Source organism: Lepisosteus platostomus, chromosome 25 (assembly GCF_059453375.1).
Source record: "Lepisosteus platostomus isolate fLepPlt1 chromosome 25, fLepPlt1.hap1, whole genome shotgun sequence".
In the NCBI taxonomy this organism is placed as follows: Eukaryota; Metazoa; Chordata; class Actinopteri; order Semionotiformes; family Lepisosteidae; genus Lepisosteus; species Lepisosteus platostomus.
The window spans coordinates 14,715,730-14,735,632 of NC_142635.1; the positions used below are offsets into that span (position 1 = coordinate 14,715,730).

General features: G+C 39.3%; 1 protein-coding gene across 1 annotated transcript in view; it reads right to left on the minus strand.

The window, feature by feature from the left end:
• Positions 1-15,676, minus strand: part of LOC148641192 (CXADR-like membrane protein) — a 57,380-nt gene extending 41,704 nt beyond the window's left edge. The window contains exon 1 of the mRNA XM_088619235.1: positions 15,220-15,676. Within this exon, the coding sequence (XP_088475361.1) occupies positions 15,220-15,322 (103 nt within the window). The 5' untranslated portion in view covers positions 15,323-15,676. The remainder of the gene's footprint in view (positions 1-15,219) is intronic.
• Between the last annotated feature and the right edge of the window lie 4,227 nt (positions 15,677-19,903).

A 19,903-nucleotide genomic window follows, 5' to 3' on the forward strand; every position in this document is an offset into this window, starting at 1 on the left:
TCATTGATGTAGTGCATCTCAGTGGACCTGCCCTGTGTTTTCGGATTGCACATAAGGAGTCCAGGAAGCCTCTTTTTCCTGGTTTTTAAATTGTATGTGATCAATCATCTTCCACCGATTTCCATCGTTGCCCAGCTGAGTACAGGCCATTTCAAGACCACCCCCTCCTGGGATCATGCACTCCTCTTATCTCCTCACCTGTTCCTTCACCGGAGTTTGAGGACATTGGCCATAGTCATAGTCTCTTCTCTCTCACTGGCTCAAACGGTACCCTCCTTTCTGGACAACTGGATGACTGTGGAAGAACCTCCTCACTAAGTGCGGCAGTGACCCTTATTGTCAATCTTCATCTTTTTGTCCATCTGGACAAGTTCAGGTAGCTCTCATTTCTCAAAACGGGAACTTCTGACGTCTCCCCTTGTTCATCCTCTTCTCAGATTGGGAACCTCGGGAAGCTCTACTTTTCTCCCCCCTTCAGCTTTTGGCCGGGGCAGTGGCACTCTGTCACTGTCAGGCTCCCTGATATAAGGTATGAACCAGACTAGGTATGACCTTTCATCACCATCATCGTGATCCCCTTCATTTGGCTCATCTTTGGATTTTGTTCTAGTAATCTGTGGTGGTCCCTTCTCACCTTCCTTTATCGCTTAAAGGTCCATCAGCACCCTCCTACAGGGAGCTCTGGTAGATCTTCCTTCCCTCGGTCATTCAAAGGGAATCTGCCTGCCTCTCCTCCTCTTTTCTTGCCACTGGGCTCTCAGGAGATGTGGGAATTGGTGGCTCAGCCTGCTCTGGCACCACTGGGGATGGCTTCTCCCCCCAGTTCCCCCCGTTGTGCAGCAGCTGTCAATAGCAGTGATGCAGTTCTCTTCTGCTGTAGCATCTCCATCTCTGTAGTGTTTCCTTCTAGTTTTACGTATACAGACCTTGGAGGTTTGCCAACATTCTCCACCATATGTTGACCCCTCAGGGTACTGGCCACCACAGCTGGGCTATTTTCACCGCATCATCCAGCATGCAAAAATCTCTCTGACACAACAGATAAATCTTATCCCTCTTGCAAGGATGTGTTTACAGAGAATCAAGCCAAACCAAACCAAAACAAAACCTCACCATCTATTGACTGGTCAAGTGACTGGTCAAGGGCAAGGATCTCCATTCTGCCACATGTCCTAGAAATCATCCTGCTACATCAAAAACCATACGGAATGAACATAATTGAAGTAACATACTATGAAACCATGTAAAAGTATGAAAAGGCTGTGGGGAATCATGCCAAAGGAAGGAAATGCATGTTGAAACCATAAAACCACTGCAAAAATACTCTGAAATGTTACCAAGGTAAACATTTAAAAGGGATGCTTAAGTGTGAATACTTTCTGAGAAATGCAGCCTTTTCTCTGTAGGTATTCTCTGTTTACTTTTCAATGAAACCCCAAATAATTTACCTTGCTTAAAAGAGAACTTTTAAATGTTTTAATAGATGGTACCGGGCACTTCTTTCCTGATTTTCATTGTGCTCTTCAAGAGCTAGAGCACACTCCCAGGATTTCTAATACAATTTTCCGATAACTCATGGAAGTGACAGGAGATGTCAGATCTTGCAGCTCTTTTTAAGACCTGAAGCCTCTAAAAGACAAAGCAGAAGGACAGGCCTTCCCTTTCTCTTCCAAATAGAAGAACCATAGCACCATATTATCTTTGTTTCATTTAAACAATTATTTCATTTTAAAAAGTTATTTTTAAAGATCAAAACAGAAGAGAACATTTTCATCTTTAATTTGAATTCCTTATAACAGTCAGACCCTCAATAAGACTGAGCATTGCAGTACAAAGATCATTTTGTTTTGCCCCTTCTAAATAATATGGTTCTCTTACTGAGAGATTCTGAAGCAGTGAATGACTGCTTGGTACTGGTAACCTGTTTAAATAACACAAAGCTGCTTGAATGGAAACTTTATTACTCCTACTATATGTATATATACAGTATACATACTATATAGAGCTGCTGAGAAAATATAAAGAGATGCAAAGTATACACATACACCTAATGATCCATCTAAAGACTTAGACTCCAACTACCTGTGTCTGGAAGATAAAAATGTATACAGTATGTGCTCCATACGAAAACCTTGAAAAAGCTGATGTCCTCCATAACTGGAGAAATATTGTAGCTAGCTCATCTTATCTGACTGATAGGTATCCAGACCAGGACTACTATTCACCGGCACATTTCTCTCTCCATCTTTGATATTATAAATCTCACATAAAAGCAGCACTAATGAGGAAAAATAAACTACCTAAGATATTCGTCGAATTAGATGTTATATTGACTAAATCTGTAGGATAAGACTGTATTTGAAGAAAGAGATAATAATCTTTTGAGCATCTGTAAGACTGCCTTTATCTGTCTTGTACTCATTTTAATTGTGCATCACTTAAAAGCATTAATACAATTCTTTCCCTTGCTGTGACAGTATACATTCGCTCAGCCATGAAAAAAGTAAAGTAATTGATGTCACTCTAATTTAATTGGAATCTGAAACTTCTTTCTTCTCATCTACAGTATATAACAAACAAGAGAATTTGAAAAATCACAAAAAAAACAACTTTTTATACTGTTCATATAGTCTCTATCCATTGTGTAAAATTATATAAATTAAAAAGGATTTAATAATTTCTTTATTTCAAAAAATAAAAACTTGTATTTATCATACAGAAGCTTAATTTGGAAAACAAATGTACTACAGTAGATGTCATCTCAGATGGAACAAGGCTAGGTACTTGCTTATTTGGTGGAATTAAAAGCCATGAACGTCTAAGATTTGAGCTTGAAAGCCTTAGTCAAGCTACAGCAACTATACAGTTTATTAGGTTTCCAAAATTTAGATTTATGCAAAATCCTTTAATTGATATTTTAATTTGTATGTAACTAGGTCTGAAACATCTGTTGATTTTAATCCTCTTTGCATAAAAAATAAAGTACATTTTGGTAGTAAAGCAAAGCTAAATACACCTGTTCTACCAACAGATTAATTTCACTTTCACTTACATTACTTACAAGAGAATTTGATTTTTTTTTAGTTTTGTTTATGAAAATAATCTATTTCACATTTATCTGCAACTACAATTATATGACGAATAAAACTGATAGTTCCATATATAAAATACCTAGATATATTGAAAGACTTTAGGCCCATCATGTTGTAAGCATGGAGAATCTTTAACTGAAGATGTCTGGCAAAAGTCACTGTGCTGCAGGCAATTGAAAAATGGTGAGGCTGACATGGGCAAGTCACTGCTTTTTCTCTCTTGATGTTTTGCTTTTCAGTTACAGGAAATGCACTGCTACGCAGATCTGTTTTAGTAAGAGAAACACCACACACTAACAGAATTCATGCATATACTGTATATATATATGTGTGTGTGGTTTTTAACAAACACGCAAATTTGCATTCATAAAAAACGATGAGACATTCGATTCACTTTTGCAAGATCTTTTGATTTAATTTTGGCTAGCAGCACTAGCTTACATTGCAGAAGGGATCTTATATGATGAGACCCAGGCACAATTCTATCTCCAGTTTCCATGATATTTTAAGACGTGCCTGCTCTGTGATAATACACAAGCAACAGTTCTCGGTAACAGATCCATCGCAAGCCTCCTTCAAGTTAAGAGAGGAGTCAAGCAAGGCTGCGTCATCTCGCCTATGCTTATATTTCCCTTACTGCAATGCTACATCTGCCCACCAACAAGCTCTCAGCTGGGGGGTACTTCAGAATGGAAGGTACAGCCAACTTCATTTCAGAACATACATCATCCTGACTTTAGCCATTGAGCTCCAAAATGCTGAGGACACCGTAGGCTATATTCACTCAGAAGCGGACCTCAGATATTTTAAACGAGGCATAGTTGACATTGAACACTCAGAAGACTATGGTGCTCCATCAAAAAGCTCTCAGTATAGAGTCACCTGCTCCAGCCATTCAGTCTCATGGGTCGAACTGGTGGGATACTGAGTGTCTCCTGTGGCTCAGAAGTCATCTACTGTACACTAAACAGACGTACAACACTGGCGAAGACATCCAACTTCACCTCCAACGTCTTCTAAGACAGCCTGCAGCCGCCTGAGGAAATGGGTGTGGGTTGAAGATCTCATCATCAGATTTCAAAACCAAGCTAATAGCCTGCCGAGAAGTCATGATCCCTGCCCTAGCTGAGATGGAGAGAACATACGCAAAGTGAATGATAATAATAATTGCTTACACTTATATAGCGCTTTTTCTGGACACTCCACTCAAAGCGCTTTACAGGTAATGGGGACTCCCCTCCACCACCACCAGTGTGCAGCATCCACCTGGAACACCAGAACGCTCACCACACATCAGCTATCAGTGGGGAGCAGAGTAAATGAAGCCAATTCATAGAGTTGAGTGAAGAAATTGTCCTCCATTCTGCCTGCAGAAGATCCTTAAAGTATAGCAAAAAGACAGGCGAAGCAGCAATAGTGTCCTCTGACAAGCAATTCTTGTTACTTGGGAACATACACCCAAACTGCAACAGACTCTGTCTATCCTGGACTGCTATCATGGGCCATGTTGAGAGACACAGATAAAACTGATAAGACTGATTTGAAAGTCTGTTGTGAAAATCATCCTCAATTGTGATGGGTGCTGACAGAGAGAGCTGTATAAATCAGTATAAAGTGTATAAAGTTTTTTTTTTTTTTTACAGTGAGGAGAAAGATATAATTGTGGAGGTGAAGGAATAAATCTAAAAAGATATACTGTATTGAAATAAAATGTTCAAATTAATATAATGAATTACCATGGATTAGGGACAGAAAACCCTTGTGTTTCTGAAGCTCAACAGTCCCAGAACAGGTATTTTTAATACTGTTACCTTTTCCCTAAGGGCACCTGTCAAAAAATGCTAATGTTGTTTTTAGATCACGTCACATCTTAACATTTTGACTTATCTGACAGTGCTCATCTGAGAGTATTTGGTATGCTCCAATCATACAACAATCCCAAAAGACTACAGTGAGGAACAGGCTATGCCTACTGTATATCCCAATATCATAAAAAAGCTTATGTGGTGCACCTATATACACCACATTTTAAGATAATGGATTCATGTTTTTAAACTCTCAAGGACAGGCTTGGTAACTACCAACCCTTGTGATACTTTTATCTTTGTCAGCTTTAGTAAAAAGAAAAAAGATGAATAGAAAAAAAAAGAATTGTATCAATTGGATTTCTGGTGAACTAGTGAAACATACAATTTACTGTATATCTAAATTTAAAAGCTTACTGAAAGAATGGTAATAGATAAAGATAATATCATAATAGAAAAAGAGAACTTTCAAGCAGCACCTTCAATACTAAAACTTAAGACACAGGGGATTTTATAGCATTTCATTGCTCATAATTATACCCTTACGCGTGAGTCGCTGTAAAGGGAAAGCAGTTATTTAGGTTTCTCTAAACACATGACTGTCTGTGGGATGTAATGGGTCTGATACAGTATGTGCTGAGACAGCGGTTGAATTCAGTTTACTTGCAGAGACATGTTCAGTCCGATTTAGGTAGACTTTATAATTGCTTCATTACCGAGATGCTTTTTGTGAAGCCCACATTTCCATATTGTTCACTGTCAGTGGTGTATCAAAGGGGAAGGGTGAACAGGGAAGACAGAATCACTCCTGTATCATGTGAAAGATAAAAAGTATAGCTACAGTATATTTTAAATAACTACCGCTATGAGTCCAAATCTCATTATTTTTCATTACTCACTTGTGAAATAAATAATCTTAAGGGTCTGAATGGATTATTTTAATGGTCTATCTTTCTAAATAAAAGAGAAAACGATAGAAGACTAAAATAAACCCACATCTGCTTAATTTAAAGCACTCAATGTTTTGTTGTTGTTGTTAGAGTAAACTTTGAATTATGAGAGTGTCCTGTCACTTTTTATTCTCATTTAATGGCATCTTTGAGTTCACAGCTCGTTACTGAAGACTGGGGCATTACGCCAGCTCTTATTATCTAACTTTCCAAGGTCTTCATTCTGTGACCTTTGCTTTTTCAACATAATGAATCTGTAAGTCTATCAGTAAAGCTGAACTAAAATAGCAAACACCAATTTGCACTGACTATAAACCACATACAAATGATGGAAAAAATAAGCACTGAAGATAAAAGGCAGATCAGTTAATTTTTTAATTAAATTGGAGTTAAAAAGGCAGGATAAATGTAATAAGCCTCCCGAGAATTAAATGCATGGAAAAAAAGGACAGAATTCGTGAAGACAAGAATTCATGATACCAAGACTAATAAACGTAGAAAGATCTATTTATGATGGCTGCTCTCCTGATATCCATCTCAATAATATTTTAATCAGGATATTTCTCAATAATGCATGTGCACTTTGTTTGGTAAAACGTAATTTGTAGTTTAGCAGATGTTTGCTCATGTAAAACAAAATGATCCTACAAGGGCTATAACAGTAAACTGTGCCTTGACCAAGATATGCAAGAATAATTATATAATACTTAAAGTACACCTCCTTAATAGACCTCAGCCACTTATCCTTTATCTAACACAGTGTATTAGAGCTATGCTGTCAAGCAAGATGAATATTAAGGTAAAGCAACTATGAATAGACTCAGGAGAGACACACAATGACTAGCATTAGTACATCAGTTTAAAGAAAATAGCAACATCTGCATGACAGTTGCTGGGAGCTTCAGTTGTGTTGAAGACGATATTAAATTGTCTCCTTAGACAGTTGTACAACAGAATAACACAACTGTAATGCTAATGTATCCAAGACCAGAACAATATGCTATCTAAGGAAAATTTTTAAAAAGAGGCTTTTTGTGTCTATAGTCAATTCTTTCATTCACCATGTTGGGTATCTCAGTGAAATGTGTTTTTAGAGTTTTGTAAGGTAAAATTGTAATACAGGGATATGCTGAGTTTTGGGGGTGTTAGCTCTTAATGGGACAGTAAAGCATGGAGGAAACATTAAAGCACAAAGATACGCATCTGCGTGTCCAATATAGCGGAAAGGCTCCATTTCATCATGAAATCAAGTCTAACGACTCGTAAAAAACAAAGGTGGTAGAGCCATCTGTTCACTAGCTATTTCCAGGAAAGAAAATGCATTTTCAGCACCACGGTGCCCTAAAGATTCTTGATAGTGTAAGCAACTTAACTAGCAAGTTTATTTTATAGGTATCAATGATGGTAGTTTTTGTTTTTTTTCCATTTGCACGTAAAAGGTTGAAGCAATTTATTAACATCATGAACTGCAGTACTGCATAATTAACTACATTACTTATTTAATTGTAGTATATCATGCGCCTGATCAATGATACACATTTTGATGTTTTGTTCTGGTGTGAAAAATGCAACTCTGTATTGTTCCCCCTTAATTACATCATCCATCACTGACACATCTATCACAAAACCACATTTCCTAAAGAAATATCACATATTTTATTTAAAAAACAAGCTGAAGTGACAGTCTACCTATTATGTATCCATGACCAAAAAAAGGTGTCTTGGATTTTGGAATATTTGCAAAGTGTGGTCCATGCTCTTTTTTCTCTCGCAGAAAAGTTTTTTTTTTTTCAAAACACGGAGTAAGCACAATAACACACTACTGCATTGAGATCCTGTATTTGTTATTTGAGCCTTGCATTGCAAACCTGTGAAAACCTTCGCACTGAATAAAAATGCCTGGTCCTTTCTGCATTAAATAGTCATCCGATGATGTGCTCCAACCAAGCAGTGCGTGAACAGAAGAAAGAAGTGAGGGAATGATAATGGGCAAGTTCAACAGTGCCTGTTGGGTGACTGATTTTTGCTGTTTTGCTGTCACTCTTACACATTCCCATCCTGCAGGTCACTGTGTGTGTAAAAATACCGTAATCAATAACCACCAAAGCACTGAACTTTATCCGCCTGAAAAGCTTAGAAACTACATTAAACAAAAAAAAACTAAAAGGGTATGAAGACAAAATGCCAAGAAGCTGAAGAGCTCTGCACATTATTTACACAAGAACAGGAGAAAATAGGCAGAGGGAAAGACACGGTCTGAGACAATAGTGCGCACAATTCAAAACTTGGAATGTAGTGTCCTACAAACAGTGGCAACAGACTGTGTCACATAGAATGAAGCTAATAATGTTCTACTGCTATACTTATAATAGCTCCATGACTGTTAAATACTATTGTTAAAGAAAGCAGAAAGGTTGTTTTGGGCTTTTCTCTTTCCTCAATTCAGTAATCCAGCTGTGTCTCAGAACTTCATTTCACCACAAAGGACCTAGCAATGGGGTAATGATTCAATGTTCTCCTTGTGTCCCAGTGAGTAGTAAAGCCTTTGTAAAGCCATGCATGAGAATCACAGGAAATCTCAGGGTGAACTGCCCTTTAAAAATCAATCTACACTATCAAGCTCAGGGTGATACCTTGTCTTTAAAACGCCAAGGTTCCAATGCTCTATCAAACATTTGGTTTAATCCTTGCAGATGAAAACCTATGTATGAAAACATACTCCAGTTGCCCAGGAAACAGAAGTCTGAGTCAATTTATCAGAACGAGAACATGAATTCAAATTCTAACAGAGTTCAATGGGGAAGCTAAGGGTAATAGTGTGCTAGTGAATCGGTATTAAACACCTCGGCAGCTTACTGACATCGCCGTTCAGATCTAAGAGCGTATTGGGCCTTGCGGTATGGAATCAAGCTATTACATCAGAAACAAACTCCTGCAGAACAAAAGGAAGTTGGTGTCTCTGTGTGAACAGATAATGAAAAAACAATTTCACTGATTAGCCTTCTTACTAGATGACAACAATGTTCCCCCATTTATGATACATTATCATTATTATTTTAAGCTGGTTTCTGCTCTCCCTCACCAGATAAGGATATCCCGTTATCCTTAGAGGTCCCTGGATCAATAGGCACTCCTGATCAAAACAGACTACTGCACCCAGACATACTTTATCCCAACAGTTTAGTCACATGAAAGCAAATAAAACTTAACATCAATACTTCTATAGCATACATATATAATATTGATGTTTTATATAATAACATAAATAATGAGCATTCTGCTTATCACTATGCAGTTGTGTACAGTTGAATTATGTTAATATATATCCAAGTAGGCTTGCCATATATTTGCAGAGGCAGGAGAGTAATTAAACCTGCACCACTGAGTTTCATGGTCATTTAATTCTGCTAATAATGTGGAAATAGGTCCTAATCTCTTGAAACTGACCAAGTGTCATTAACAGTAGTTCAAAGCTTTCTGTGGCGGAAACCAGTTTAAAGTTTTAGGTTGTAAACCTATTAGAAAATTCAGGACATCCTTTAAGATGTATGAAACCAGTCTTTTAAGAGATTCCCCTTTCTGTATTCAACTAAAACCTTGAGATGCATGCATGCTGCTTGAATTAAAGAAAATTAAAACCATCCCAGTACATCTGTCAAAGGTTAGCTGTAAAGTAAAACCGGCAGTCCCTGTATCTTGAGTGCTTTACCATAATCTGGTAGTAATTTAATCAGTCAGAACTCAGAGGGGAACTAGGATTTGTAGGTTTTGGAGAACAGCTACAGTATGATACAGTACAGTATGTCAGTGTCAGAAAAGGCAGGTATGAAAAACAGGAAAAAGAGCTGTTTCCAATTTCTACCCAAACCTTTAGCCTTACAAAGTGTAAGACCTTGGGTAAAGAAATAAACAGTTGATGAAGTCCAGTAGGTAGTCCAGTTTCTTTTTCTTAAAAGACAGCCAGATCGATACCACACATAGTTGAATGCAAAATGAAAAAAGTGGTTGAAATACTAAGGGAGAAATGGCAAGCAACTGATGGGTTTATGATACAGAAATTTGTTCATTCTTTTTATCTTGCTTCTGTTGAGATTTGTAGACCTGCTCCAACTAGGAAAATGCCATAAATATCCCAGAGTGGGAAGGGCTGATTATGGGAAAAAACCCTGTCAACCCTTGCAAGCATTTTACCTCATAAACCTCAAAGTGATCTCTAAAGGAAGATCTAATCCATTTACTGAAAATAAAGCTTTTTCACTTAACATATCATCTTCAATATCTTGGAAATGTGTCCAGAATGTCTGCAGTATTTTAGGATACTAAAAGGACCACCCATCTTTAGTCCCAGATCTGCTGTTAAAGTACACATTTAAGCAAACAAATTAAAGGTAATTGTGTTTAGCAAGTTTAGAACAATACCGCAACATACTGTTGTGAAAACCAAACTGGGATGAACGGAAAAGAAAAAAAAAAGCAACACCACTTTGTTCGGAGCTTGCAGTTTGGTCCGAAAGGCAAAATGTCCGGAAATTGCAGGTTACGGGACAGCAGAGGAGCTCCTGTGGGTCCTGCAGACACAAGCCTGATGCAAAACACTGTAAACTGTGCCCATTGCAGGGCACGCACTTCAGTGAGGGCTTCAGAACTCAGGAATGCCTCACAAGGAGCACAGAGGCTGCGGTGTGACTTTGTCTGTGAAGGGCTGTGTCTGAAGTGGCTCTCAGGTCCTTGAAAGCACAGCACTGGAAGAACAGGGGGTGTCACTCTGATCTCTCCCTGCTCTTTGATGTGGCCGCTGGTGAGGTGTATACCGCTGTGCTGCGCCCTGCTAATTAAAGCTCGCCTGCCTTCAGGCATGCTTTTATTTATCATACAGTTTGTTATATTTGTAGTGGAAATGTACCGGATGCATTATTATTTCTCTACCGACTGTCTCATTTATAGAAAAAAAGTCTCTAATTTTTCCACAAAGCCCCGCACCCTTACTCAGAACGTGAAAATGTGAACCTCACCTGGTCGTGGACCGTTCGCTCTCGCCAGAACAATAAACACTGATGTACGGTACGGTATACACATACGGGTTTCTTTTGCATCATCAGCTTAATAGGAACCAGACAGCTTCCTTTCCCAATCCCTCAGGAATGCCAGAATCAGTGCCCCAGCCAAAGTTTCAAGGAAAGAGCGGAAAGTCTGTGCAACTAGTGTCAAGAGCAGAATCTTGCAGCGCTCTCTGGGAAGCAGTGAAAAACGAACTGATTGAAAAAAACAACAACATCTAATTCAAACTTCTGTTTTGTTTTTGTTTTTTTTAAAAGGGGAAAGTAGTATTGTAAGTACCAGCTCCCACACCTTTTTGGAACACAGATCCAATATCCAGACAATGATCGAGCTGCCTCTTCAAGTTAAGATAGGACTAGACAGGCAAAAAACAGGGCCAGTGAGAAGTGAATAGGTAATAAGCAAACCCATTAAGATGACTGTTATGCATTAGGATAACGTCTTTCCAGTCACCAGGCCAGCAGTTCTCCTACATTTAAGCCTTTGAGCTAGCAGTGCCTATATTTTTAAGAATCCTTGGCTGTGCCCATCATGAAGGTCCTGTCTGTTTGTTGTACTAAATAACTGGGAGGCTGCATGGAGACGTGACTTCATCACCCCTGGCCCCAGAGACTGCAGCCATCACTAGATTTGACAGATACTTTGACTGCCTCTGGAGATCCATTCTAAATATAGTCTTCATACAAAACTGTGCTTTCCTCCTTTAATTCTGCTGGAACTCAGGGCTAAAAAATGATTTTTACAAATCCTCCTCTCAAACACAAATGATGCAAAATGAATATGAGTACTATGCAATGTCATATAAATGATACAAGGTGTTTTTCAAATTGCCATTTTCATGAAAATGCATATCATAGTGATTCTTTATAGTTCACATACTGTAGAATAGTGAATGCTAAATATATTTATACATAGGTTATAGATAATATATAATATATATGTAGATACTGTATATACTATTGGACACTGAATGTGTTTCTGTGATGTGCACAAGGATTAAATGATTATAGATTCATCCAGGGCACTTCAGACAACAGCAGACAAGTGCTGTAAACTTGTTGTTCAGATAATTTCTGTGCATGATGACATATATTCACTCACATGCATGTGTACTGTTCAAATGTATTCTGTTATAATTCTTAAATGCACTTTCTGGAGAGAAATTTAAAACAGATTTGTCATTCCAAACCCCAAATTCTTCTTCACAATGGAATGCAATCTGTCTTTGACTCCACTGAATATACTGTTCACCTCATTTTTTAACACGGTGCATGCTCCCACATTCTCCACCAGACAAGCGAAGGATTTTAACACTGTTTCGGCATCCTGTTGCGTCAGCGGGCAATCCATTTGCCACAGTACGGTAGTGCGTATTACTGACTTCTTCTTACAGCAAGGAAGGAAATAGGGAACATACTGAGGGTATGGCACAAGAGAGAAATCTGATGATTAAATATAAAGCTTTTTAAAAAAACAGGAACTATCCTCTGCCATTCGGGGACCCTTTCACGAGACGAACATGAAAGTTTTGACTGGTCTACCATGGGTATGTCCTGTTTTTTAAAAACTGTTGATGAGCAATCCTTTCATATATACTGTGAGATGATTACTGATGTTCGGGGACAAATGTACAGGTGGAAAATAAGGCTCCTTTTTTCTACCAATCACCCATCACCTCATCTGTACAAATACAATTCAGACTTCTATTCCTTACGGTCGTTGCTCAGCAACAATCCCATTCGTCCACCTTTGCAAAAGCCTCTTAATGGGATGCCAAACCCCAGTTGTGAAGTCAGATGTTACCCCTTCGGCCCAGGAGGTTGAAAACAAAAGCAGTTATTTAAAACAGTTACTAACGACCGTTTCAGCTTGTCACTAATTACTGTGCTGGAGTTCTGATACCCTGGAGAACATTAAAAAGTTCACTGTCAGCTCAGTTCACGGCAGTGACTGGTCCCAGAGAAATCCGAAGACTTCGAAACAGCTTGAAAAGAAAAAAGAAATGTGTCTGGTGTTGTACAAGTACAGGTTACAGTCCTGCTCCAGTGTTCATAATAAGCATGTTTAATTTTGCAGGCGGCTCTGCTAGCCTATTGTGAGTGGGGGATTAAGCCCACTCAGTGGATCAAAAGAGTAACAAAAATTATTCAAATACAAACTCTCCGTTTTAACCTGTTGACATTCCTTTGCATTTTTATTGTTTCGTGGGGATTAAACACTAGGAATTCAATGAAAAACAACCATGTCTGTGTTGAGAAAGACAAACCACGCGCGAAACAAGCAGTGGAAAGCCAACCTCACACAAAAGAACGAACCGCCCAGTGAGGGGCAGTTTAGTTTGGTGTCATCGTCAGCTGGCCAGCTGTATCTCAGTCACGGAGACTGAATTCGAAATTCCCTTCCTTGTAAGATTTTGGCTCATCTGTTTGGAACCTGCGCCTCTCGCCGTGCTGTTAAGCAGATACAGTATACAGTACATCCTGAAGCTCATTTACTCTCTCGGGGCTGCGCACGGTAATTAGCAGCACCCGGGAAACGCACGTGCGCATAATAAAGAAAAGCAGTAATATTAATTTCTTAATTCCACTCGACACGAGTTGGGTGACACAAGACTCCCATTACCGGCTTCGGTAATCAAACCAAATATTGCCTTTTAAGTTTATGGGTATTCATAACGTTTTTCTTATAAATCTTCCGTTTTTAAATACAATAAAAGATGGACTATCCTCATCAAGAGGAGAGAGAACCGGTTTGTCTTTTTGTTTTGGTCTCAGACCGGTAGTTTAATAAGCAATGCAACAGCGGATAGCTAATAGCTCGCAGCCACGGGCAGAACGAGCGATTTGTCGTGGTGTGTCGCGGTGCTCAAGTCCCCGCTGTCCGGAAACCTACACAGACAGCCCGTAATCATGCACACCAAGAATAACAGCCTGACACACTTTTTCTGAGATGCTAAAAATGGCAAAACGCTATGTGCGTTATGATACTTTTAGTACCAGGCCTTCCCATCTTTCCAATATAATACTAATTCATTTTTGCCGAGGTGGTTGTTACAATAGAGAGATTCTATCTATATGGTTAACTTCAGTGTATCCATATCCAGTAGACTGTTCTTTAAAAATGAATTGCGTGCTGTATCTCTGAAATATATATAAGGCACACCGAAGGCGAATTGTAACCAGATGGTTAAACGCACGGCTTGTGTTATCTGTCAGAATGCGCGGCAGATATGATTGATCATTCTGCAAAGTCTGGTGCAGTGGTTACTAATACAGTACTTCATGTTCAATAGAAACGGAGAATTTGCTGGGCAGTAAATAAATGGGTGATGACTGTGCTGGGCAGGAATTCACGAAGGACAGCGATGCAACTTATTCGGAAAGTATATGTTAGCCCTCTTGTGCGTAAACCGAAATCGCAGATGGCTGAAATAAAGAAAAACATAAGTTTTTTTCTGGTTGTTTTTGTTGTTTTTTTTTTAGCGCTGGCGTCCGTCAGTGCCGTCCCCGGCACTAGCCTCGCGACTAGCTGCTGGTGCGCTCTGACCCCTGCACGCGCGGACACGCGATACCCGGCCTCCTGCCTCGCAGAAAACTACCAGCTCGTGGCACCCGGCGCCCGAGCCACGCTGTGCTCCATTCACCACAGGGCATCTACTGTGGATATTAATTCGTATTTTTGTCATTCAGTGTCATAACACATTAGATTTTCAGGCTGGTGCGTCGTCGCGTCTCTTGGTGTTTTGGGCGAGGAGCTGGGTTTTTTTTTATTTTCTTTTTTAGATAAAGAGGCAAGATTTTAGGAATGATTCTTTACGTGTGTTGGGCTCTTTCATCTCATGCAAGCGAACAAATGCCTCACTGATGGTTTAAGTCACTCGCACACACACACACACATCTGCTTTCAATTTACGTTATAGACGCCTGTTGGAAGAAACAAAAATGATTTTAATGAAGTGAACTTCCTTCTGGCTAACTTAAAAAAAAACATTTTAAAACGTGGTCGCTTCTGTTACTGTAGCATTTTTCTTTTTAAAAAAAATACTGTATGAGACATGAGTGGTATAAACGTGTTTTAAAAAGTCTTTGTTCATATTTTTTAGACCATGAATGACAAATGGAAACGACAGTCTTGAGAACCTTGCTGTAGCGCTGTCACACACCCCAACTTTACAAACGTCTAACAAAGCCAACATTTTCGCAGGATAGAAAAATGCAGAATTCCGAAGCTGCCGTTACCTGTTCTCTCCTAAAGCTGGAATACAGAACAACAGAAAGTTTGCCAATACACACGACGTGCGCCAGACAGACTTACCTATCAACAACGAACGAAACGCAGACATAACGGCCACCACTTCAGCGGAAAATCCAAACTGAGGAAGCGACAGCGGAGGGGTTCTGAGTCCCTTAAAAAGCATTTGAGTAACCGAGGCGTTCAGCCACGCTGAAGCAGGTCTGAAGTAATTCAGGGGGAGAAAATGGAAAATAGAATTCTGTTTGTAATTGCGTCCGTGCGCTTCATATCTCAATGGGTTCCCCTCTCTCACTGTTCACATGGAAGCGGTACAGTTCAATGTCTCCATTCCCACTGCCAAGAGTAGCCGGCACACCAAAGTTCGCCTTGGTCTCACTGTGGATGCGAGTCTCGGCGTCTGAGCGCTCTCTCTCTTTCTCTCTCCTTCCCTCCCTCTCCTTCGCTCGCAGCTCACGGTGAAAAGATGGGGACAGGAGGGAGACCCCTAGAGTCTGAAGCGCTCACATTTCTCCGTCAAGAGTAGCGGGAGCGGCAGGAATCTCTGCACTTCCACGCGTGATGGACAGCGGGACAGTGTCCCAAACCCCGCATCGTCTGGAATAACAATACCTATTACTGTAGGTGGCATTTTCGTAAGAAGCACTTAGCGTTCATTGAGCGTGTGATGGCTATTCATTCAGCTAAAAATGCGAATTCAGCGTAGAACAGTGCATTTGTTTCTTTAAATACGTTTTATTGCAGAAAACTGTACCATATTTTAAATGCCTTTAAAGAGTGTGAAATAAAGCGAAATAAGATAGTTAACTTACAATGTGAACATTTTAAACAGTATACATGCCTCTATAAAGAAGTTTAAAACATAGTTTCATCCCTTAATACATATTGCTTTTAACTGTCCCCTCTTTGACTGATTATATATATATAATCATTTATATATCCATATTTAACAAATGCACTCCTGTAAGATCTGGGGAGTGTATTCCATTTATATATGTGTATGTTTAAATACAATCTTTCACGCTTTTACTTAATTTTACAGTGAATTTAAACATTGAAAGCCACAAAGTTCACAAAGTGATTAAAACAGCTTTGAAGCACTTTCATCAGGAAAAGATAGTTAAAGACCGGCACAGAAATCAATGCTGCCCTCCATTAATTTGTTTACTTAAGTGGAGATGATCTCACAAGAGGCCTCTGTTGCTAGTTTATTGCAGAAGATGCAAAAAAGAAAATCGATAGGTGGAACCATATTATTTTTTCTCCCTGTAAAGCAGCACACTTCTAGGTGGCTTGTGTTGATCAGGAAAACTCTGCAGGTACTTGCATCGACCATAGGGTTCTACATGAGGAACAAGTCAATCCTGTGCAATCCCACCGAAAAGGAGCAACATAATTATTCACCAAAAGCAATCGTGCATTCCAAATTAGAGGAACACACCTGCTAATGACAAATTAGCATCGATTTCAAGGTACACAGGCTTTGAACACTTAATTAGCGGATAGTACTGCAAGTTAGGAACAAGTAATAGGTTTATTCCATGCTGAAAAAAGAAGAAAGGAAACACAACGTTTCGGCTGTGGAGCCTTCTTCGGCTTCACGGCCAAAACGTTGTGTTTTCTTCCTTCTTTTTTCAGCATGGAATAAACCTATTACTTGTTCCTTTGCAGCCTACGTGTGCTGACGCAGCTACCCACCTGAACTAGTACTGCAAGTTATGTCTTGTGACATTTAACTGTTTTACTTCACAGTTTATTCGGTGATTTGTTAAAAAAAAAAAATGAAATGTCTGAATGGGTGAATGAATGAGGCTTGCAGGCTTTATGTTGTATTAATGCCCTCTGCTGTTTTTGCTCTTAAAAAAATAGCACAGGCGGGGGCATACTTGTGACAGTACAACTGTGTAGAATGCATCTTGTAAAAGTACTTCTTCGGGCGTTGAGCTACAATTCTCTTATGTCCCAATAACTAAACAGCCCTGAATTTCTTCCTGTCCAATACCATCAGCATTAAGCTCCGAAGAAAAGACATAGGCTACAAGTCATTGTTACTGCTTTGAGGGTTTCTGAGTCCACACTAAAAAAAGGAAGGCAGCTGTTCCTACTGTAGTTAGTATCTGACTGAAACACAGAAAACGCACCTTCGATGTTTGTCTTTTTAAGAACAGAGCACTATGACATGAATTCTGACATTAGAAAGGAAATGTCAAAGCTTTTGCCCTGGGACAGAATTTACCCTTACTTTACTTAAAGCTTTCAAAAGTTTGAAGATTCCTATCATGCTAAAGACCAAATAGATGCAGAAGGCAAAAACAAGATTAATGTTTTTTTCACTTAGAGATAATTATGGTTTTTAAACAGCACTCTATTTTGAGAGTGAATATGGGGCACATTTTGCAGTCTAGCAAAGTGTTTTTAAAGGGGTCCTGAAACTTTCTTTATCAGAGTGTTTTCTGGACTCTTGTTGTATTTGTCCTCAGTTCTGTTTTGTTTTTGAAATGAGACGTGACATTAATAGCCCACTGCATAATATCACAATACTGTTGATTCTATCAGAGATTTAATGTTTTTTTTTTGCATTAGTTATTACGGTAATTAGCAATCAGGACTGTTTCATTAAAACAAAACAAAACAGGTCCAAGAAAGGTCTCTATTCATTTTTTTTAGATTTACAGTGATGTTTGTGCTTTACTTTTGCATACCATTGTACTGATAATCAAAATATAAACTCCTACCTCAAGACATTAATATAGATACACTCCTGTTATTCAGAATCAAATGTTGTAAATTAGGCTATCATGTGGGGAAAAGGCTATACCCTTTGTTACAGCAGTTTCAAGAAAAATTAAAATCTAAGAAATAGAGTCCTAGAAATTGAAATAGGCAACAAGAGTAACCCACCTGAACAAGAGTAATCCTTTCTTGCTCCTAGTATTGTACATACTTTCTGATGTGACACAGGCAGGTTTAAAACTGAAACTACAAATGCCCAAATTAAATTTTTGAATAGTGTTAGGCTCCTTAATATCTCTGAATCACCTTGGGGGGGGCGAGATGGCAATTGCCTCCAGGTGATCCAGGTCTCCTGTCAATTTGTGTCCATGACAACTGGCACAGAGTGACAGGAGGGTGGAGCAGAAGCCGACTGCCAGGCCAATGCTCCACTCACAGAGCAGCAGCTGGGGCAAGCCTGAAAGATTGCTGCCTTCAACTGTTGTACAGCTCAAAGAGCTTTGCACTATCATTGTACTGTTAAGAAGTGTTGTGGGTTCATAGGATCATAGGGATCATATGATGCGATTTACCATAAATTGGTGAGATCCACACCATTCGCTGTTGCAATAATGCCCAATCCATCATTAAGGATCCCAGCCATCCCTGTTCTCCCCCCTACCCTCTTGCAAGCTGTACAGCACTGTTAAAGCAAGGAACACTAGGCTCAAGAACAGCTTCTATCCCACCGCAGTGCGTATCCCCAACAGCTAACTGCAGGGCCTCAGACTCAATACACATCTGCACGCCGCACTTTTTACATAGTCTACGATCTTTTTTTTTCTCGGTCCCACTACTACATATCTATTGTTCCTATTGTGTGTAGTGTTTTCCGTTGTACTGTGAATGTCCCGGGAGAACAGCGCAATTAAGAATTCCACTGTATGTGTACATACTGTATGGCAATAAACTACTCTACGCTACTCAAGTGTTCAGCTTGCCTGTTGAGGTTGAACAGGAAGCTGTCAGACAGAAAACATCAGTGCAACATGATACAAATAAATATTTTGGCACCTTCTTGATAATCCATTGTGAAATTGTTGGAATTATATGTTTCCTTTGATACTTGGTTTGGTTCTATTTCACCTTGAACTTTATTTAGCTGTCTAACACCCAACCAATGGTTTGTTTTCCTATGTTAACAATATGCAAATGCCTTGTCTTTGACATGCTACCTAATTATATCCTGTGAAGCACTCCAAGAGGATGGTAATCCCCCTCCCTCCCATAAATCTATTCTGACAACAACAATGCATAATACCGTGTATTACTTCTTTTAAAAGAAAATATATTTCCATTTTTACATTATATTCAGAAGGCCTAGACACTAGCCCATTCAGGGCTGTTAGGTTTAGGGTTTTTTTATGGTATGAAAATGTAATCTTCCTAAGTGCAGGTCCGTAATGTTTTTAAAAGCTTGCAACACAAACACAACTTTCATTTTAGCCCGTAGTGGTTTGAGCTCTTGTAATGTATTATATTTGCATTGCAAATTTAAAGTAAAAGATCACACACTGTGCCAAATGAGAAGAATCAAGAACCTGGGTTTTTTCATTCGGCAAGTTTTACACAATATTACATTCCTGTGACATCATTCCTTGTGTCAGCTGTTTTTTTTTTCCACTGTGTGCCCAACACAGACAGACTTCTATACTCTCCTCCAATAAAGGTACCGACTTCCCGACCTTTAGAAACCAAGACCAGAGATAAAAGGATTCTTGTGTAACAATACGGGGAAAAAATGCCTTTGTTCAGTTTGTCTATTTTTAGTTACCACTGGGATTCTTCGCAGTTATCGCTCCTCTGCTCATAGATCTTTTATAATTTAATGAGGAAGGGGGTGGGCCCTTGGAGATTTATGGTCAGCAACTCAAGGCACAACAGATCACAGCGCTTATTGATCCCAATCGGATGTTTATTTCTTGGTGGTGGTGTTGGGGGGGGGGGGGGGGGGGCGTCACTCAAACACTTTACA